At 45.2% G+C, this 22956-nt stretch overlaps 2 protein-coding genes across 2 annotated transcripts in view; one reads left to right on the top strand and one right to left on the bottom strand.

Annotated features, from left to right (window-relative positions):
• Positions 1 to 14184, top strand: part of LOC139761722 (uncharacterized) — a 158104-nt gene extending 143920 nt beyond the window's left edge. Inside the window, 3 exon segments of the mRNA XM_071686112.1 lie at positions 7346 to 8158; positions 8160 to 11948; positions 11950 to 14184. Of these exon segments, the coding sequence (XP_071542213.1) occupies positions 7346 to 8158; positions 8160 to 11948; positions 11950 to 13572 (6225 nt within the window). The 3' untranslated portion in view covers positions 13573 to 14184.
• Positions 14185 to 14619: 435 nt separating this feature from the next.
• Positions 14620 to 22956, bottom strand: part of LOC139761721 (neuroparsin-A-like) — a 13206-nt gene continuing 4869 nt past the window's right edge. Inside the window, exons 2-4 of the mRNA XM_071686111.1 lie at positions 21915 to 22005; positions 16923 to 17031; positions 14620 to 16769 (exon numbers count right to left, since the gene is read on the bottom strand). Of these exons, the coding sequence (XP_071542212.1) occupies positions 16641 to 16769; positions 16923 to 17031; positions 21915 to 21976 (300 nt within the window). The 5' untranslated portion in view covers positions 21977 to 22005 and the 3' untranslated portion in view covers positions 14620 to 16640. The remainder of the gene's footprint in view (positions 16770 to 16922; positions 17032 to 21914; positions 22006 to 22956) is intronic.

The raw sequence follows: 22956 nt of genomic DNA, 5'->3' as shown, positions 1-22956 counted from the left end.
ACAGATGCTGAAAAGAAAGATAAGACAGAAGCTGAAGACAAAGATAAGACAGATGATGAAGACAAAGATAAGACAGATGATGAAGACAAAGATATGACAGATGCTGAAGACAAAGATAAGACAGATGATGAAGACATAGATAAGACAGATGATGAAGACAAAGATAAGACAGATGATGAAGACAAAGATATGACAGATGCTGAAAAGAAAGATAAGACAGAGCCTGAAGACAAAGATAAGACAGATGCTGAAGACAAAGATAAGACAGATGCTGAAGACAAAGATATGGCAGATGCTGAAGACAAAGATAAGACAGCTGCTGGGGACAAAGATATGACAGATGCTGAAGACAAAGATATGACAGATGCTGAAGACAAAGATATGACAGATGCTGAAGACAAAGATAAAACAGATGCTGAAGACAAAGATATGACAGATGCTGAAAAGAAAGATAAGACAGATGCTGAAGACAAAGATAAGACAGATGCTGAAGACAAAAATAAGACAGATGCTGGAGACAAAGATATGACAGATGCTGGAGACAAAGATATGGCAGATGCTGAAGACAAAGATAAGACAGCTGCTGAAGACAAAGATATGACAGATGCTGAAGTCAAAGATAAGACAGACGATGAAGACAAAGATATGACAGATGCTGAAGACAAAGATAAGACAGAGCCTGAATATAAAGATATGACAGATGCTAAAGACAAAGATAAGACAGATGCTGAAGACAAAGATATGACAGATGCTGAAGACAAAGATAAGACAGATGCTGAAAACAAAGATATGACAGATGCTGGAGACAAAGATATGACAGATGCTGGAGACAAAGATATGACAGATGCTGAAGAGAAAGATAAGACAGGCGCTGAAGACAAAGATGTGACAGATGCAGAAAAGAAAGACATGACAGATGCTGAATACCAGGAAAAGACAGATGACGCGAACAACATAACAGATACTGAAGACAAAGATCAGACAGACGCTGAGGACAAAGATATTACAGATGCTGAAGACAAAGATAAGACAGATGCTGAGGACAGATATAAGATAGATGCTGAAGACAAAGATAAGACAGATGCTGAAGACAAAGATAAGACAGACGCTGAAGTCAAAGATAAAGCAGATGCTGAAGTCAAAGACATGACAGATGCTGTAGACAAAAATATGACAGATGGTGAAGTCAAAGATAAGACAGATGCTGAAGACAAAGATAAGACCGATGCTGAAAACAGAGATAAAACAGATGCTGAAGTCAAAGATAAGACGGATGCTGAAGTCAAAGATATGACAGATGCTGGAGACAATGACAAGAGAGATTCTGATGTCAAAGATATGACAGATGCTGGAGACAAAGATATGACAGATGCTGAAGTCAAAGATAAGACAGATGCTGAAGACAAAGATAAGACCGATGCTGAAGACAGAGATAAAACAGATGCTGAAGACAAAGATAAGACACATGCTGAAGTCAAAGATAAGACACATGCTGAAGACAAAGATATGACAGATGCTGAAGTCAAAGATAAGACAGATGCTGAAGACAAAGATAAGACAGCTGCTGAAGACAAAGATATGACAGATGCTGAAGACAAAGATAAGACAGATGCTGAAGTCAAAGATAAGACAGATGCTGAAGTCAAAGATAAGACAGATGCTGAAGTCAAAGATAAGACAGATGCTGAAATCAAAGATAAGACAGATGCTGAAGACAAAGATAAGACAGATGCTGAAGACAAAGATAAGACAGATGCTGAAGTCAAAGATAAGACAGATGCTGAAGTCAAAGATATAACAGATGCTGAAGACAAAGATAAGACAGATGCTGAAGTCAAAGATAAGACAGATGCTGAAGACAAAGATATGACAGATGCTGAAGACAAAGATATGACAGATGCTGAAGTCAAAGATATTACAGATGCTGAAGTCAAAGATAAGACAGATGCTGAAGACAAAGATAAGACAGATGCTGAAGACAAAGATAAGACAGATGCTGAAGTCAAAGATAAGATAGATGCTGAAGACAAAGATATGACAGATGCTGAAGTCAAAGATAAAACAGATGCTGAAGACAAAGATAAGACAGATGCTGAAGACAAAGATAAGACACATGCCGAAGATAAAGATATGACAGATGCTGAAGTCAAAGATAAGACAGATGCTGAAGACAAAGATAAGACAATTGCTGAAGACAAAGATAAGACATATGCTGAAAAGAAAGATAAGACAGAGCCTGAAGACAAAGATAAGACAGATGCTGAAGTCAAAGATAAGACAGATGATGAAGTCAAAGATAAGACAGATGCTGAAGACAAAGATATGACAGATGCTGAAGACAAAGATATGACAGATGCTGAAGTCAAAGATAAGACAGATGCTGAAGACAAAGATAAGACAGATGCTGAAGACAAAGATATGACAGATGCTGAAGTCAAAGATAAGACAGATGCTGAAGTCAAAGATATAACAGATGCTGAAGACAAAGATAAGACAGATACTGAAGACAAAGATATTACAGACGCTGAAGACAAAGATATTACAGATAAAGGAAAAGAAGATATAATAGATGCTAGAAACGCAGAAATGACATATACTGAAGACAAAGATATGACAGTCGCAGACGACAAAGATAAGACAGAGCCTGCTGGCAAAGACATGACAGATGCTGAAGACAGAGATATGGTAGGTGCTGAAGACAAAGACATGACAGATGCTGAAGACAGAGATATGGTAGGTGCTGAAGACAAAGACATGACAGATGCTGAAGACAGAGATATGGTAGGTGCTGAAGACAAAGATAAGACAGTTACTGAAGACGTATATCAGACAGAAGCCGACAAACATATGACAGATGTTGACAACAAGGATAAGACAGATGCTGAAGCCAAAGATATAACAGATACTGAAGTTAAAGATAATAAGACAGATGTTGAAGCCAAAGATATAACAGATACTGAAGTTGAAGATAAGACAGATGCTGAAGACAAATATATGACAGTTGCTGAAGTCGAAGATGATACATCTACTGAAGACAAAGGTAAGACAGATGCTGAAGCCAAAGATGTGACAGACTCTGAAGAACACAAAGATAAGACAGATACTGCAGACAAAGATGTGACAGATGCTGAAGCCAAAGATTTGACAGATACTGAAGTTAAAGATAAGATAGATGCTGAGGACAAAGATATGACAGACTCTGAATATAAAGATAAGACAGATGCTGAAGACAAAGACAAGACAGATAGTAAAGAAAAAGTTATGGCAAATGCTGAAGACAAAGATATGGCAGGTACTGAAGACAAAGATACGACAGTTGTTGAAGAGAAAGATATGACAGATGCTAAAGACAAATATATGATACCTGCTGAAGACAAAGATATGGCAGGTGATGAAGGCAAAGAAATGATGGGCTCTGAAGGCAAAGACACGAGAGAGACTGAAGAGGAAAATATCATGGACGTTGGGGAAAAAGATAAGACGGATGAGACAGACAAAGAAATGACTGGGACAGAAGATAAAGATAAGGTAGGAAATGAAAGCAAAGATGTGTTAGGTGTTGAAGACAAAGACATGACAAATGTTCATGACAAAGATACGAAGGATGCCGAGGACAGTGGTATGACAGAGGACGAAGTTATGACAGGTGCTAAAGTCAAAGACATGACAGAGACTTGTGGCAAAGATGAGACGGGTCCTGAAGAAAACGGTAAGACAGATGCTGAAGACACAGTGGATGTTGACAAGAAACATATGACAGATGCCGGTACTGAAGACATGACAAATGTTCATGACAAGGGCATGACAGGTGTTGGGGAAGAAGCTGTGGCTGATCATGACGACGAAGACATAACAGGTGCTGCGGGCGATGATATCGAGGGTGCTGGAGAAAGGGGTATGTCTGCTGGGACTCATGGTGATTCTCAGGGCAGCGATGAGACCAAGGAAACCCACGGACAGACTCAGGTCAGTGACGAGACACACGAAGCCCACGGACAGACTGAGGCCAGCGATGAGACACAGGAAGCCCACGGACAGACTCAGGTCAGCGATGAGACACAGGAAGCCCACGGACAGACTCAGGTCAGCGATGAGACAGAGGAAGCCCACGGACAGACTCAGGTCAGTGACGAGACACACGAAGCCCACGGACAGACTCAGGCCAGCGATGAGACACAGGAAGCCCACGGACAGACTCAGGCCAGTGAAGTGACACAGGAAGCCCACGGACAGACTCAGGTCAGTGATGAGGCACAGGAAGCCCACGGACAGACTCAGGTCAGCGATGAGACAGAGGAAGCCCACGGACACACTCAGGTCAGTGAAGTGACACAGGAAGCCCACGGACACACTCAGGTCAGTGAAGTGACACAGGAAGCCCACGGACACACTCAGGTCATCGATGAGACACAGGAAGCCCACGGACAGACTCAGGTCAGTGACGAGACACAGGAAGCCCACGGACAGACTCAGGTCAGTGAAGTGACACAGGAAGCCCACGGACACACTCAGGTTAGCGATGAGACACAGGAAGCCCACGGACAGACTCAGGTCAGTGACGAGACACAGGAAGTCCACGGACAGACTCAGGTCAGCACTGAGACACAGGAAGTCCACGGACAGACTCAGGTCAGCGATGAGACACAGGAAGCCCACGGACAGACTCAGGTCAGCACTGAGACACAGGAAGTCCACGGACAGACTCAGGTCAGCACTGAGACACAGGAAGTCCACGGACAGACTCAGGTCAGCACTGAGACACAGGAAGTCCACGGACAGACTCAGGTCAGCACTGAGACACAGGAAGTCCACGGACAGACTCAGGTCAGCGATGAGACACAGGAAGTCCAAGCGGATTTAAAACACGTCCATAGAGAGGCTTTGAGCGTGGATGACGCAGAACAGGAGTCTAGCATGTCTGAGATCAGCCATGGTACTGACAGCGGCATAGCAAGTGTCATAGACATGGAGGGACAAGAGGCGGGAACACGGACAAAGGACAATGAATCCAGAGAAAGCCAAGGAGAAGAGTTGGGTCTGCTGGCGACACGTACAGACATCCCACGGACCGGCACGGACACAGGGACGATGGGTATGCACACAGCTGACACGCCCTCTAATGCTAGCGAGACCTTCCCACACCAGGAGGAAATGCTCGCTAGGCTCAGCCATACTGACGAAGTGGACGAGAAGAGAGTATTCGAGGAAGCGAGCACAGCCAGGGAAGAAGTACTGGATAGAAAGGAAAGTATCTGCGATGGAAAGGAAGGATCAGGGAGTGACGAACTGCCAGGATCAGGGAGTGACGAACTGCCAGGATCAGGGAGTGACGATCTGCCAGGATCAGGGAGCGACGAACTGCCAAGATCAGGGAGTGACGAACTGCCAGGACCAGGGAGTGACGAACCATCTGGACCAGGGAGTGACGAAAAATCTGGTCTAGGGAGTGACGAACTATCAGTTACTCTAAAACTTCACGAATCTCCTGTTACCGAAGAGGAGTGGAGCGCTGAACGCATTCAAAAAATCACTACCGTTGAGGAAACTAACATTCAGCGGACAGAAGATGCCCCAGGATACGTTGAGGGTCCACAGGCCGACACCACGAAGCCCTCAGTGACACTGAACGATGACGAAAGGCTTCAGCAAGACGGAGAAAGAACGGAAGCTGAGTCAGTGGTAGATGTAGACAGGGTAGAAGCACCGGCTCACACAGCTGAAGCTGAGGAGGGTCGAACTGATGGATCGAATCTTCATGAGGACGAAGTCAATGGATTCCTCACAAATGGAAAAGGAAATGAACGAGAAAATGAAAATTGGGAAGAACAGGACGGTAAAGATGTAAGTAAATATCCTGATGAACGGCACAAGAGCGAGACCACGAAAGACGAGAAAAGTTCAGGTGAAAGTGGCGATCGAGAGGGAATCCATGACGAAGGTATCGGAGACGCGGGCAAGCTCGAACCGACGGAGGCTAGTGGAAGAAGCAGCGTAGGAAGGAGACAGGATCGGCCTTCGTCTGACTCCTGCTCCTGCGCTTCCCTGCAGGAGGACAAAGAAACACAATACGAGAAATACGACGGTCAGACAACCAGCTCCAGCGAGAGAAAACCCGAGGAAGAAACACCAACACACAGACACGAGGACGACGAAGCGGACGACAAGAACATCCAGGAGTTTATGGAAGGGCGTCAGGGGGTCATCAACAGCATTTTCCGCTCGTCCAGTTTAGAAGGGGGCGAACGGTTGGACCCGCACCTCATAGCCAAGGATAGTGAGGACGCTAGTCACGCCGCACTTATCCCAGGGATGTAGGAAGGTGCGCGTGAGGACGGGTGTGTGGCAGCTGCTTCGAGCAGAGGTGAAAGGGGAACGACTGTTCTCACCTGCACTACTCAGTTGCATGGCGGAGCAGTGGCTACGTGGTAACCTTGAGTCACCAGACGGATCAATGCAATATCTGCACTTTGGATGACATTGTCAGCAAGGCAAAGCCACATTACACTCCAGCAACCTGAAGTGTCAGATTAATCAAAAAAAGGAATAAATCATATTTCATTTTTGCATTTTGGTCACCCGCAGTTGCCTTATACAGTCAAAGGACGAGTTCACTTATATTTTTTTTGGTTTAGTTTTACCTAAATGATACTTGTTGGTCGCACTCCCCTCCACCCATCCCAGCACTATCTAAGAGGATCTTGTTATCACATCCCGTAAGTGTTTTCAACGGCAGTTCTGTCCCGTGTGGCATCATGTGTCATTCCCTGTGTGAGTTCTCTGCCTTCATTGCCACAAGAGTAAGATAGAATAGCATGTACTTGGTCGCCTTTTCTGCCGGATGTGTTCACCTTCCCCCCACTCAGTCAATGCTCTGTGATCGCATGGTTGGCGTCAGTCCGCTTCTAGAATGTGTGTGTATGTGTTCGTGTTAAGGTTCGAGCTGCTTCACTCATCTGCATGACTCCCCAACCTTCCCCTGTGACGTGTTTGCTTCGAAAGCTGAGGCTCAGTGTTTCACTTTGCATGGTCGAGCACCTCAGTGTTCAGTCTCTCAGTGTCACTTATACATTGGACCTTATGATATACTGTTGACAAGTATTCTTTGATTAATCACTTTACAAGTAAAAAAGTAACTTTTAAACCTCATAGTAAAGAATAATGTACAGTTAATTAGCAATTGAATTAGTAATGGAAATTCAAAGCAACTGTAAAGACGAATTATCAAGTTTACGGAAGTTTATAGATTAAGTGAAAATCATCACCTTCAATATCCTCCATTATCAATGCTTGTCTTTGGCCCAGCCTCTACCAAATATCTGATCTGTGCCCCTAATACATATTCCAGGCAGCCGACATAGACAGCGAGGAGGAACTTGCGGCAGCCGCCACCAAGATCCAGGCTGGCTTCCGTGGATATCAAGTCAGGAAAGAGACTCGGGGTCATACCTCACCGCAAGAACCACTGGGAGACGCCGTCGCAACAGACGAAGCAGAAAACATTCAGTTCCAGGATCCAGAACTCGAGGAAGCTGCCAAAAGAATCCAGTCCTACTATCGTGGCTTTAAGGTCAGACAGAACCTGGGGCTGAAGAGGGTTAAGGGAGAGCAACACACGGAAGGGATAGACCTAAATGACCCTGAATATCACAACGCTGCGACGAAAATACAATCGTCATATCGAGGTTACAAGACCCGGAAGGATCTCCCATCTCACTCCCCCACAGAAAACGGTGTCGATGGCACTGATTTCACTGATCCCGAGCAAGAGGAAGCCGCCACAGTGATCCAGTCGAGAAAGAATTCGAAACCCTCAGAATCTCTAGGGACGCAAGGTATCGATGAAATAGATCTGAATGACCCTGAGCTCCAGCAAGCTGCTACAGCGATCCAGGCTTCATACCGTGGCTTCAAAACCAGACAAAACCTGAGGGATTCGAGCTCGCCTGAGAATGAGGAAATAGATGGAATAGACCTGAATGATCCGGAACTTCAACAAGCCGCTACAGCCATCCAGGCTTCATACCGTGGCTTCAAAACCAGACAAAATTTGAGGGATTCATATTCCCCTGAGAATGAGGAATTAGATGGAATAGATCTCAACCGTGAGAAGGAAGAAATAGATGGGATAGACCTGAATGATCCTGAACTTGAAAAAGCTGCTACGGCGATCCAGGCTTCATATCGGGGGCTTCAAAACCAGACAAAATTTGAGAGACTCAACTTCGCCTGAGAATGAGGAAATAGATGGAATAGACCTCAATGATCCGGAGCTTCAAAAAGCAGCCACAGCGATACAGTCCTCGTACCGTGGCTTCAAAACCAGACAAACTTTGAGAGATTCACATTCCCCTGAGAAGGAAGATTTAGAAGGAATAGATCTTAACCATGAGAGGGAAGAAATAGATGGAATAGATATTAACCATGAGAGGGAAGAAATAGATGGGATAGATCTTAATGATCCTGAACTTCAGCAAGCCGCTACAGCGATACAGGCTTCATATCGTGGCTTCAAAACCAGACAAAACCTGAGAGATTCGACCTCGCCTCAGGAGGAAACGATAGATGGAATAGACCTCAATGATCCGGAGCTTCAACAAGCCGCTACAGCGATCCAGGCTTCATATCGGGGCTTCAAAACCAGACAAAATTTGAGAGATTCGAGCTCGCCTGAGAATGAAGAAATAGATGGAATAGATCTTAACCATGAGAAGGAAGAATTAGATGGAATAGATCTTAATGATCCTGAACTTGAAAAAGCTGCTACGGCGATCCAGGCTTCATATCGGGGGTTCAAAACCAGACAAAACCTGAGAGATTCAACTTCGCCTACAGAGGAAGTACTAGATGGAATAGATCTTAGCGACCCTGAACTTCAACAAGCTGCCACAGTGATTCAATCCTCGTATCGAGGCTTCAAAACCAGACAGAATTTGACAGATTCACATTCCCCTGAGAATGAGGAAATAGATGGAATAGACCTCAATGATCCGGAGCTTCAAAAAGCAGCCACAGCGATACAGTCCTCGTACCGTGGCTTCAAAACCAGACAAACTTTGAGAGATTCACATTCCCCTGAGAAGGAAGATTTAGAAGGAATAGATCTTAACCATGAGAGGGAAGAAATAGATGGAATAGATATTAACCATGAGAGGGAAGAAATAGATGGGATAGATCTTAACCATGAGAGGGAAGAAATAGATGGGATAGATCTTAATCATGAGAGGGAAGAAATAGATGGGATAGATCTTAATGATCCTGAACTTGAAAAAGCTGCTACGGCGATCCAGGCTTCATATCGGGGCTTCAAAACCAGACAAAACCTGAGAGATTCGACGTCTCCAAATGAGGGAAGAGTAGACGAAATAGATCTTAGCGATCCTGAAGTTCAAGAAGCCGCCATAGTGATCCAATCTTCCTATCGAGGCTTCAAAACCAGACAAAATTTGACAGATTCAGCCTCGCCTGTGAATGAGGAAATAGATGGAATAGACCTCAATGATCCGGAGCTTCAACAAGCAGCTACAGCGATCCAGGCTTCATATCGTGGATTCAAAACCAGACAAAACCTGAGAGATTCGACCTCACCTCAGGAGGAAAGAGATTCCACCTCGCCTCAGGAGGAAACGATAGATGGAATAGACCTCAATGATCCGGAACTTCAAAAAGCAGCCACAGCGATACAGTCCTCGTACCGTGGCTTCAAAACCAGACAAACTTTGAGAGATTCACATTCCCCTGAGAAAGAAGAATTAGATGGAATAGATCTTAACCATGAGAGGGAAGAAATAGATGGGATAGATCTTAACCATGAGAGGGAAGAAATAGATGGGATAGATCTTAATGACCCTGAACTTGAAAAAGCTGCTACGGCGATCCAGGCTTCATATCGGGGGTTCAAAACCAGACAAACTTTGAGAGATTCACATTCCCCTGAGATTGAGGAAATAGATGGAATAGACCTCAATGATCCGGAGCTTCAACAAGCAGCTACAGCGATACAGGCTTCATATCGGGGCTTCAAAACCAGACAAAACCTGAGAGATTCGACCTCGCCTCCAGTAGAGGGAAAAGTAGATGAAATAGATCTGAGCGACCCTGAACTTCAACAGGCTGCTACAGTGATCCAGTCCTCGTATCGTGGATTCAAAACCAGACAGAATTTGAGAGATTCGACCCCAACTGAGGATGAAGAAATTGCTGGAATAGATCTTAGCGACCCTGAACTTCAGCAAGCCGCTACAGCGATACAGGCTTCATATCGGGGCTTCAAAACCAGACAAAACCTGAGAGATTCGACGCCTCCAGTAGAGGGAAAAGTAGATGAAATAGATCTTAGCGACCCTGAACTTCAGCAGGCTGCCACAGTGATTCAATCCTCATACCGGGGCTTCAAGACCAGACAAAATTTGACAGATTCACATTCCCCTGAGAATGAGGAAATAGATGGAATAGATCTCAATGACCCGGAGCTTCAAAAAGCAGCCACCGCGATACAGTCTTCATACCGTGGCTTCAAAACCAGACAAACTTTGAAGGATTCAGCTTCGCCTGAGAATGAGGAAATAGATGGAATAGACCTCAATGACCCAGAGCTTCAGCAAGCCGCTACAGCCATCCAGGCTTCATATCGGGGCTTCAAAACCAGACAAAACCTAAGAGATTCAACTTCGCCTGGAGAGGAAAACATAGGTGAGATAGATCTCAACGACCCGGAACTTCAACAAGCTTGTGTAGTAATCCAGTCTTCATACCGGGGCTTCAAAACCAGACAAAATTTGAGAGATACCACCCCGCCCCCGGAGGAAACGATAGATGGAATAGACCTCAATGACCCGGAACTCCAAAAAGCAGCCACAGCGATACAATCCTCATACCGTGGCTTCAAAACCAGACAAACTTTGAGAGATTCACATTCCCCTGAGACTGAAGAAATAGATGGAATAGACCTCAGTGATCCGGAGCTTCAACAAGCAGCTACAGCGATCCAGGCTTCATATCGGGGCTTCAAAACCAGACAAAATATGAGAGATTCACATTCCCCAGAGATTGAGGAAATAGAAGGAATAGATCTTGATGACCCAGAACTCCAGCAAGCTGCTTTAGTTATCCAGTCATCATATCGTGGTTTCAAGAACAGACAAAATCTACCAGATTCACATTCCCCTGAGAGGGAAGAAATAGATGGGATAGATCTCAATGACCCAGAACTCCAGCAAGCTGCTACACTGATCCAGGCATCTTATCGAGGCTTCAGATCCAGGCAAAATCCAGGATTGCCACAGTCTCTCGAGAAGGATGGAATTCAAGAATTAAGCCCAGATGATCCCGAAGTCCAAAACGCAGCTGCCACCATCCAGTCTCCTGAGGACAGGAACGTGAGCGACGCAGGTCTGGAGGACAGCGAGCTTCTGCGCTCCTCCCCTTCAGGCAATCAGTCACCTGGAGAGGAACAGGTCGATGCAGTCGATCTTAACGACCCAGAACTCGAACGAGCGGCGATAGTGATCCAGTCTTCATACCGTGGTTTCAGAGCCAGACAGAATTCCAGAGCGTCAGAGTCTCCTGAAGGAGGAGACGTCGAAGAAATAGATCTCAATGACCCAGAAGTTCAGAGAGCAGCTGAGGTAATCCAGTCTTCTTACCGTGATTTCAGAACGAGACAAAAATCTCCGCCATTTCCTGGAAAGGAAGGTTCAGAAGAAGTAGACTTCAGCGATCCTGAAGTACAAGAAGCGGCTTTCCAGTCCAAGAAGGCCGGAGTGTTCCAGCTGCCAGATGATGATAACCCTTGCGACATAGACCTGACTGATCCTGAGGTTGAGAAAGCCGCAACATTAATCCAGTCTTCCTTCCGTGGTTTCCAAGTCAGACAAAATTTACAGATACCTAATGATTCAGATCGTTTCTACCGACGCCTTACGGCAAAGTCCCTCGAAGTCTGTGGAAGAGAGCACTGACTTCAATGGTTCCGTGCTGGAACAGAAAGAATCACCAGTTCAATTATCGTTCCATGATCACCAGACTCAGAACCAAGCAAACCACGAGAACAGGGAAAGAGAAGGACCAGTGTATGACCTAGAGGAAGCAGTCCGGGCAGCCACCAAAATCCAGGCAACTTTTCGAGGCTTCCAGACAAGAAAATCACTGAAGTCACCTCAGGTGAACAGTGCTGAGAGGACCGAGAATCCAGAGAAAGAAGAACGGAGGAGTTTGCTGCCATCTTATGTTGATGATGAAGAAAACAACAATTTCGAAGTCATTTGGCTCCAGACACATGGCACAGAGAGAGAAGACTTGAACCTAGGCTTGACCACTGATCGAACTGCCTACCTAGACGATCAGACAAGGATGCGAACTGCCAACCTAGACGATCAGACAAGGATGAGACTCAACAGTGAGAGCACAAACGAAGACGTTGAAGATACCAACGGGGATCTCGAGCAAGCGACGCTGAAAATACAGACAACATATCGGGATTTGAAAACAGGCGAATCTCTAAGTGAAGCAGTATCGAATCAAGGAGAGATTACGATAAATATCAATGGCCTTCATCAGCACGAGGGTAATCTAGAGAGTTTGGAAGATGTTGACACAAAGATACAACCTTTGTATTGCAACGGAAGGGAAGCAGTGAACAATAATTATTCGGAAGACGAAAACGGCAACCAGAATACTTTTATCGAACCGGAAATAATCATAACGAGTGCGGACACCGAGTACAGCCAACCCCAGCCTAGCCTCAAACTTTGTGTGGATGATCCGGAAAGCACGAACGTCGGTCTGGTGGTGGCACAAACTACAGACAGCGACTGGTCCAGTGTTTCAAGCAGAGAATCGAGTCCGACTCTCGAGAACAGTCGTGTTTTGACCGCTCCTGTCAATGAAGAAGAGTTGAATCGTGCAGCAACGAAGATTCAGAGTCTCTTTCGAGGATATCAGATAAGACGACGGATTATGGGCCACCCCACCAACGGGCCAGCTCGAAGACGAGAAAGGAGAAGTTCCACCAGTTCCACAAGAAAGGAAAGAGCAGCTACGAAAATCCAGGCCGTTTATCGAGGGTACAAGATACGAAAGATATTCAAGAGACCGTCCTGTAAACCGTCATACCAGAGCCTCCCTCATGGTATGGAGTGCCGCCGGGCCAGCATGGAGGCAGCACAGGCAGAGGCGAGGAGAGAGAGCCTCACCCGGGATGCCATGATGACCCAGGTGCTAGAAGAGCGTATGGTAAAGTCACAATCCTCACCTGACGACCCGTCGCTGATGAGAGCCGTCGTCACCATACAAGCGGGAGTTCGAGGATACCTGACTCGGAAGCACATGGCACAGCAAAAGGCAGTCTCGTCCCCGAAGGCAGGAACGCCTCTGGAAAAGGACAAACTCACCCCTGATGTCGCCGCCGCCAAGATTCAGGCAGGTTTCAGGGGTTACAAGACCCGCAAAGCCCTACGGAGAAAGTCGAAGGAGAGCGTGGACCTTAGCGACCCGGCCGTGATGCAAGCTGTGGTGAGAATCCAAGCCGCTCTGAGGGGACACTTGGCGAGAAAGGAGCTCAGAGGAGCGTCATAGCGGCACAAGGAGGGAAGATCCTCAACCTCAGTGTAATATATGGGACGTTCCCTCCTGTCTACTCGTCTTGCTTTGGGCGGCAAATCATAGTAGTTACAGCGACTGTTTTCGTATAAGAATTTTTCTATATATCCGTCCTTTGCCTTCGCAACGTAACTCTGGTCTGTGTCCTAAGTCTACATAACAGGTGAACTTTGTTTGCAATTATTTCATTGTTCTCCAGTCACATAGGAAGACGTCATCTCCAGTGTGCCTTTGTGTGTCTTATAGTAACAAGTGAAAGAAATAACATATATATATATATATATATATATATATATATATATATATATATATATATATATATATATATATATATAGCTAGACGAAACAAAAAAGTACTTATCTGTGGACTAGCTAGAAATTTATATCACCAGTGAGAAATAATGTATTTAAGAACTGCTCATATAATTCCTTTCATATATATACATATATATATATATATATATACAAAACTATTTTGCACATTTCTATATTATGCCTAACGACACGGTTCTCATAGTATTTAGAGAACGTGGTATATTACTGTACAAAGATGGACGCTTTAATTAATAAAGGAACACTTCTCTAAAACATCATTTCTTAATAAAGAGAAATGCTGAGGTAACTCATTACCCTAACTGTATGATACGTATACATTACTTATTACCTTAGCTCAGATATATATATATATATATATATATATATATATATATATATATATATATATATATATATATATATATATATATATATATATATATTTCTTACGTATACATGTGTACTTCAGGTGTAGGGATGAAGGGATGTTCTAGGTGTAGTGATGGTGTACTCCAGGTGTAGTGATGATGTATTCCAGGTGTAGAGGTGTATTATTCCCTGTGTAGTGAGGGTAAAGTATCCTATGTGTACGAAAGATATTCCTTCTCTCCTCCTCCTCCTGTTCACATGTGAATATTTATGTTCCAATGTGAATGTTTTTTATGCCTTCCTTCCTTTGATCATATAGAGAGGATAATGATATAATGATAACAATGTCAACTTTATTTATGATACAAATATGTCAGACATAATCCCACATGATATAAGGCACTCTGTCGTGGTCTATGATGGTGACCCAGGGTTAATGACTTTCCATACGCAACCATATTCCTTCACTACATACGTGACGTCACGGTATACAAATGACCTTAATCATACGATTGTGTTGCACCTTTCATACGTATCTTAGATCTATAGGGTAATCCATAATTGTTTCTTTACTGATTTTACTACATTGATTGGACTAACGTCACCTGATGGTTAAACTTGATTTGGGACTGTATTTCTAATGATTTTACTATATCGTTTTTAATGACGGAACCTAATGTTTTGAACGCATTGACGCAGGAAGGAGGTTTTGAACCTACAAAAACAAAGTATTGGCAATACGCATGCGTAGCTACAAGTATCTGCCTGGTTTATAGTGTCAAATCCGCACTCCTCCTGTTCTTAGTTCCACTGCTGGGAACCCAGTGAACTCTCGCCTTACAGTATCGTGGCCCCACAAAGTCTCGGCGATACACTTTCTCCTGCCTCCGAATGAGCTGCTACACTTATAGTACCACCTACCAACAGGGGCATCACAGAACAAGGTGCAGGTACTTAAGAGCCCATCCCAGGTACCCATCGCCATCTTTACCAAGTACTATAACCAGACGAGAGTAAGAGAGTAACGCAAGACTACAAAAATATATGTATATATACATGTATGTATATTCTGGATACAAACGAAAGGTACGATGGGTGATTGTGGGTACCTGGGAGCAGTAGTGAGGATTGGAGGCTGTGTGAATGAGGAGGTACCCCGTGCATGACAGCTGTGAGGGCGTGACTGCCTGCCATGACAGAGGCACTACCTTCCTCACCTTATGAAAGTCGAACCACAGTGTGTAATGGACACCAGTGGTACTTCATGAACACGTAGCATTTCTGTGATTCTTCAAGTGAGACAAGGCGACCTCAAGGAGTATCTCATGTGAGGAACCTTTCATCCGTAAGTCTTGATAACGACCCTCATAACTTGGCTGAAGTACCACCCAGTTGTCGACGCTAGGGAGAAAACTGCCAGTGTTGCTCTATTAGAATACAATTACGGTTCAGTCAAGGCTGAGGCTGACCCTAGAACCAAAACGTACGATGGCAGTGATTTTGTTCATCTCTTAACAAAGTGTGACGTTGTTGGTTGAGCAAAGGAGATGCCTGGTGCTGGTCAGTCACTCAAGCCTTGTGGGAGCGGGAGAACACACACACACGTCCGAGGCCTGTGGTAGGCACCCGAGCTCCTACTGACGAGCTCTTGAAATCATACCACTGACTAGCACTGCATAAGGTGAGGCCAGAAGAGAACTGTGGTGGCCACAGACGCACCCATGGAGGGGTGTAGCAGCGTCGGAGGCCTACATACCCGGGTCGTCACCACGAGTTTGTCTAAAGTGACAGAAAAAAACTAGAATGGGATTGCATTATGTTCTACCACTGTGGGTAATACCTAATATTATTTGTACTCATTTATCACAAAAGCAACAGATAAAATCGTTACCGATATATGTCCTTTATATGTATGTAAATACACACATTCGATATATATATATATATATATATATATATATATATATATATATATATATATAGGGCCTTACTCTTATGGCACAGGCGCCTCAGACCTACAAGTTTGTGTGCTTATTGCAGCGCTATACAGCTGAATATGAATCATTTAAGTTTACCAACATGAAAGCAGGTCAGACAGAGATGCGACGTGTTGGTGCGAAAGGCACATCGTTTCATAGTTGGATCCAAACTGGTAGGAGTAGCACGGTGGGACGAGGTACCTCTCCTGCCTAGTTTTATGTACAATATATATCACATGGAGACAGGCACTTGGGTCGAAACCTCTGTCCTGCAGGAGGGCAGCTTCGACAGTGGTGCCTCACGAGTGGTGAAGACAGGGAAGAGAGCCAGGTACAGTGAGGCGGGAGCTGCAGGCCTCACCATGTGTAGCGGTTGTGTCTCTAGCAGAAACTGGGAGTGTAGCAGAGCACGTTGACGAAGCAGCCGGAGCAGAAGCCACAGGCGCAGTAGGTGCCAAGGGCGCAATCGTTCGCCCACCATTCCTCTTCTTTACACTCTTCCCCTGGGCCCTGCCATAGTAGATAGATAGATAGATAGATATAATCGTCCACACACCAGCGTTATGTCCCAAACCAACGTTGCATTGCCGTCACAAGAGAGAGTAAAAGTGGCTATGTACGACACACATTTTTGCGTGACGTGGACGGGAAGGAATCACTCACCTTAGCACATATGGTATTGCGGCACCAGTCTACTGTCGTGCCAAACGTGCAGTTCTCAGGTATGGCCGTGCTGATGTGCATAGGGCACCTGGGCGCAGCTGTCGTCTCACTGTAGGAAGAAGACAAACTCATCTACCGACACCAGACCACATATCAAGTATCTCATTGCCAATAAACTAATGAACATTATATAACTTACAGTATAAAGAGATACGGATAACGAGACTCCATTGACGAACAGGGAAAATATACGAACGGGTGGTATTGCCAAGACATGGATAGCCTCATGCGAAGGACAACCAAGTGAAGACAGACCAGGAAACGGAAGCTGACGAGAACACGAGTATAGACCAGATTTACCGACGAGGAACAGACCCAAGGGACATAAACATGATCTGCTGAGGGGGAACGGACCGAGGGGATATAGACAAGACAATCTGTCGAAGGGAACAGAGAGGAACGGACTGTGGGGACATAGACATGACGATTTCCCGAGGGTGAACGAACCTCTGGCGTATATGGCACTGCGGCACCAATAGAAGAAGACCCGCCAAAAGAGGCTCGATTCACGGGACGCGACCCAGAAAAATCCACTGGAGGACTTGAGGAACGAGGCTACAAAGCAGCTGAACAAACTGTAGCTGATCTGAAACGCCTGGAGATGACCCCTACCAACCAAAAGGATGATTGAGTCAGCAACATCGGGCCCGACCTGCCCGCATAGCCGCTCAAGTCTCGCTTCTCCATCGTGTCGTGTAGGTCCGCATATAGATGTGTGTGTGTGTGTGTGTGTGTGTGTGTGTGTGTGTGTGTGTGTGTGTGTGTGTGTGTTATTGTGTGTGGTGAAGTGTACTTAGCTGTTGTGTGGGGGTGTACTGCTGTCTGTACTTGTGTGGGGTGTAATGCTGTAGGTCATGTCTTGCTGGGTATAGCTGTATGTATTGCATTGTTGTGTAAAGTTTGATGAGGTGTGTTGTGTATAGTGGTGTATAATGTATTATGAAGTATAGTTGTGTATGGTGTATTGTTGTGTATAGCTGTATGTATTGCACTGCTGTATAAAATTTGATGAGATGTGCTGTGTATAGTGGTGTATAGTGTATTATGATGTATAGTTGTGTATGGTGTATTGTTGTGTATAGCTGTATATAGTGTATTGTTGTCTATACATGTGTTAAGGTGTATTCTCGCGTATACTTGTATGATGTGTATTGTTGTGTAGTTATGGTGGCCAATGTTGTATGGAGAAATGAGTCCACCAATCACGACCGTCTGAGATGATTGCTGATGTACGTGTGAGAAATAACAAATGGCAGAGATGAATTTCAGCTCCCTGAGTGTTTGTAGACCATTCTCATAGAAAATGGAAGGTTAGAAGAAGGAGAAGGAAAAGGAAAAGAAGGGAAAGACGTTCACAGCTGGATGGAGGAAAGGGTTAATGTGTCATAACGGCCCATCCTCAAGTGGCTGATTGTCACATAGAAACTATGGGAAGCAGCAGCAGCCAGTCTCGTGCTGCGGGCAGAGGCCTTGTGGGGCTGGGAAACACTCAGGTACCTGACCAGGCTAGTGACTAAAATGAAAACTTTCCCTCACCACTCACTCATCATATTACTTTCCCTCACTACTCACTTATCATACTACTTTCCCTCACTACTCATCATACTACTTTCCCTTACTACTCACTCATCATACTACTTCCCCTCACTACTCACTCATCATACTACTTTCTCTCAATACTCATCATACTACTTCCCTTCACGACTCACTCATCACTCTACTTTCCCACACTACTCACTCATCATACTACTTTCCCCACACCACTCACTCATCATACTACTTTCCCTCACTACTCACTCATCACACTACTTTCCCCTCACAACTCACTCATCAAACTCATTCTCTTGAACTCAGCACAGCCCTTCTCTTAATTCAAACCTTTGCAGCATCTCAACCAATGAGGGAGCAGTAACGGGGTAAAGTTCATTAGCACTACTAAAACGTATTTTCTACCAACACACAAAAGTGACTCCTGGTATTCAAAGCAGGAACCGTAGCTTCGCTCACTGATGAGTGCCACTTGCCAAGCATGAAGCATAAGTTACTCATCTCCTCGTCATACACTCAAGAAAGGTATTGAGAGATGCCTGCATCATAACTACTCCACTTTAATACCCGAAGGAAGACCAGTATACCATAAGGAAAGCCAGTATACCATAAGGAAAACCAGTATACCGTAAGGAAAGCCAGTATACCATAAGGAAAACCAGTATACCAAAAGGAAAGCCAGTATACCATAAGGAAAACCAGTATACCATAAGGAAAACCAGTATACCAAAAGGAAAGCCAGTATACCATAAGGATAACCAGTGTACCATAAGGAAAGCCAGTACACCATAAGGAAAACCAGTATACCGTAAGGAAAGCCAGTATACCATAAGGAAAACCAGTATACCATAAGGAAAACCAGTATACCATAAGGAAAACCAGTGTACCATAAGGAAAACCAGCATACCATAAGGAAAACCAGTGTACCATAAGGAAAACCAGTATACCATAAGGAAAACCAGTATACCATAAGGAAAACCAGTGTACCATAAGGAAAACCAGCATACCATAAGGAAAACCAGTATACCATAAGGAAAACCAGTATACCATAAGGAAAACCAGTATACCACACGAGTTACAGTATTTTCTGAAGGTATATAACCATGACATGAAGATACGCATGAATGGTACATTCACCTTTCGATAATAACTTTACCCATTGACTGGGAAGATGATTTTGGATAATCCTTGTATTTTACAGTGGTACGTTGAGGTGTATCCATGGTCTTATCTCAATATCTAGTAAATCTAGTTTACACCGGGATATGATCTTATCTCTGTGGTGTGTACTGGGGTGTGTTATCTGTTATCTATATCAGAGGCACATCGTGTCTGGTCTGAAGAGTGGACTGGGATAAGGTATTTGGGATATACACGAGTGCATGTCTGTGGTGCGACTTGGGAATGGTATGGCGTGAACTGGGAATGATATGGGATGATGGGAATGGTATGGCGAGACCTGGAATTGATATGGTTTGATGGGAATGGTGTGGCGAGATCTAGAATTGGTTTGGTTTGATGGGAAGGGTGTGGCGAGATCTGGAATTGATCTGGTTTGATGGGAATGGTGTGACGAGATCTGGAATTGGTCTGGTTTGATGGGAATGGTGTGGCTAGATCTGGCATAGGTTTGGTTTGATGGGAAGGGTGTGGCGAGACCTGGAATTGGTCAAGTTTGATGGGAATGGTATGGCGAGATCTGGAATTGGTTTGGTGTGACTAGGGTATGGCGTGATGTGACTTATGAATGGTGAGGTGTGACTGGAGAATGGTGTGGTGACTTGAGGATAGTGTGTTGTGACGAACCACTGCAACACCCTCACTAACACGGCACTAGACTAGTTATTTTATCACTGTTGCACCACTGCATTTGTCCAACAACTTCTGCAGTGCCTCCTCATACCCCAAATAGCCTCCCAGCACTGAAGTGTTATTGTGTATCCTCTTATGGAAATGGTTCAGGGGGAGGTCACGGGTCAATGGGTAGTTTGGCAGTGAATTCAAGTTGGGTCATGGTAGGTCATAGGTCATCTGGCTGACCCGCTTGACCCACTTCTGTCGTAGATCCTCGTCAGAAGATGAGAGGTTCGTGGAATGCTTTTGAATGAGAAATAAGAGAAAAGATGGGTTCAGAGGCGATAAGTTCAACAAGGTCATGTTTGCTTTACTGGCATATCCTGTAGGCTGAGTAGGAGCCGGTGGAGAGGATTTAAAAGAACTGGAGCAATGCATGTAGAGCTGAGATGTCAAAGGAGTGAACCGGGTAACTGGTCAAACTGGAGAGTACGAGAGAGGACAGAGCCCTGTGGAATACTGCTTGCTTTGGTTGCGAATAAGAGATAGCATAAAGAGGTTGATTACGAAATGGGCTAACCAAGGGGAAGTTGGGTGTGAGACTACAAAGTGAGTAGCGTAGTCAAAAGAGGAAAGGCTGATCAGATAACCGGTGCTGCCATCTATCTAGGTTCTGCGAGACTTCAGGAGCTACAGTACAGGATGACCAGATGGTCTCTGAGAGGGAGAGGGAATGACGAGACGTTAATATAAACACGAGATGACATCACCCGTGTACCACGCCTGGTGAAAACTAGACTAATGATAAGCTATATGACTGTCAGATTCAAGATGCTCAAAAAAAGAGGAAATTCAGATAGAGATTCAGTTAACTTTGGAGACGATAGATGAACAGCACGATAGATGGACTGGTTAGAACAGTCACCATTCTTACGGACCGTCTTCGCCAGCGCATGTTTCCAAGGCGAGGGAACAAGACTGAGTCAGCATCGTCTTCGGTCTGGATAACTGAACTGTGTAGCACAAGTGACACTTTGCACCTGACCATTGGGGTCTACCACGCCAGACGATGACTGCCTCACTGGACGTCCCACAAGAGGAGGTAACAGAAGAAAACAAAAAGAATCAACCAAGAAAAAAGATTCGGGCATATGTGACAAGAGGAGTCTGAACGCGATAAAGGGAGAAACGGAGAGAGAGAGAGAGAGAGAGAGAGAGAGAGAGAGAGAGAGAGAGAGAGAGAGAGAGAGAGAGAGAGAGAGAGAGAGAGAGAGATCCTCAGATCTGGCGTAGGACGGGAGTGGTAGAAGAGCTTGGCAGGAGACGTGTGGGCGGCACAGGGACGTTGCTCATGCAGGCATCACCACACAAACGAAGGTCATTACAATCTGTACTTATGTTGCACCAAGTGATGCCGCACAGCTCCTGTCTCCTGCAGACCTAGGAGACAAGGAGAGACGGAGAGAGACGTCTCCAGGGCACCGCTCTCAGCGAGGCGACTATCAGGAAAGAACAGAGATGGATCGATGACTTGGCTGTAGGGGGTGTTAAGGCGGCTGAGTAACGACTCGAGGAGGGCACTGTACTTACTGGAGGACGAGGACGAGGACGAGGACGAAGGTGATGAAGACGATGAAGGTGGCGGACTTCATGGTTGTGGTGGTGGTAGTGGTGGTGGTGGCTGTGTGGGAGGAAAAAAGGATTTGTGGTAACTTACGCTGTGTCCAAGATGGAGGCCCAACCTCATCCCTCCAGCTCACACAATCTAACATGCCAATATATTTCGTGATGATTTACCTTAACCTAAGATTGATTCTGTTCTTTAACAAATGTTAATGTCTGTTATATTATCATTGAATGACACAATGGCATTTGATAACGTAAGTGCCGGGGGGGGGGGGGGGATCTCATGCATGTAATATCAAGATCAATTCACACTGGTCACTGTAATGTAACTAAATACAGCATTTGAATCACCATCCCTGCACACCCCCACCCACGCCAGCCGGGCTCTGCACGCGCCCTCCCACGCCACCCTAGCTCTACAGACACCTATCCGCGCCACCCTAGCTCTACATACGCCCACCCGCGCCAGCCTGGCGTACTCAGGGGGACGGATTTGGCCGCCGGGACACCGGGCCAGGCTCCGGGAGCGGGTGAGGCGTGGGTCAGGCGTGCAGGTGTGTGTGTGTGTGTGGCTGTACAAGGTGTGTCTGTCAGATGTGGTGTGTATGTGTGTGTGTGTGTGTGTGTGGCTGTACAAGGTGTGTGTGTCAGTTGTGGTGTGTGTGTGTGTGTGTGTGTGTGTAACCCCCCTTCCCCTCCCAGGTGTCTGGGACACACTATGTCCCTGGTCATTCCTTCCCTCAGTCGTCCCTGTGTTGGTGGGAGTCACAATATGTCCCAGCCAATAGACTGGGAAGCTTGTGTTCGATACCCGTTCATACACTCAGCGTTCGCCTCAACCATTTGAATTTATATATATACATAATTTATCTGTTTCGTTATCAGGAACCAGCTGTTGCAAGGGCTGAGGGTTGTTGATAATTGATCTGTTTATTACATATATTGTCTCAACAAAATCTTAACTTCAACGGTTCAATAATTCATTCACAGTTTAAGCCAAAGCCGA

The sequence above is a fragment of the Panulirus ornatus genome, chromosome 41, assembly GCF_036320965.1.
Source record: "Panulirus ornatus isolate Po-2019 chromosome 41, ASM3632096v1, whole genome shotgun sequence".
Classification (NCBI taxonomy): domain Eukaryota; kingdom Metazoa; phylum Arthropoda; class Malacostraca; order Decapoda; family Palinuridae; genus Panulirus; species Panulirus ornatus.
This window is presented reverse-complemented; position numbering and strand designations above follow the sequence as displayed.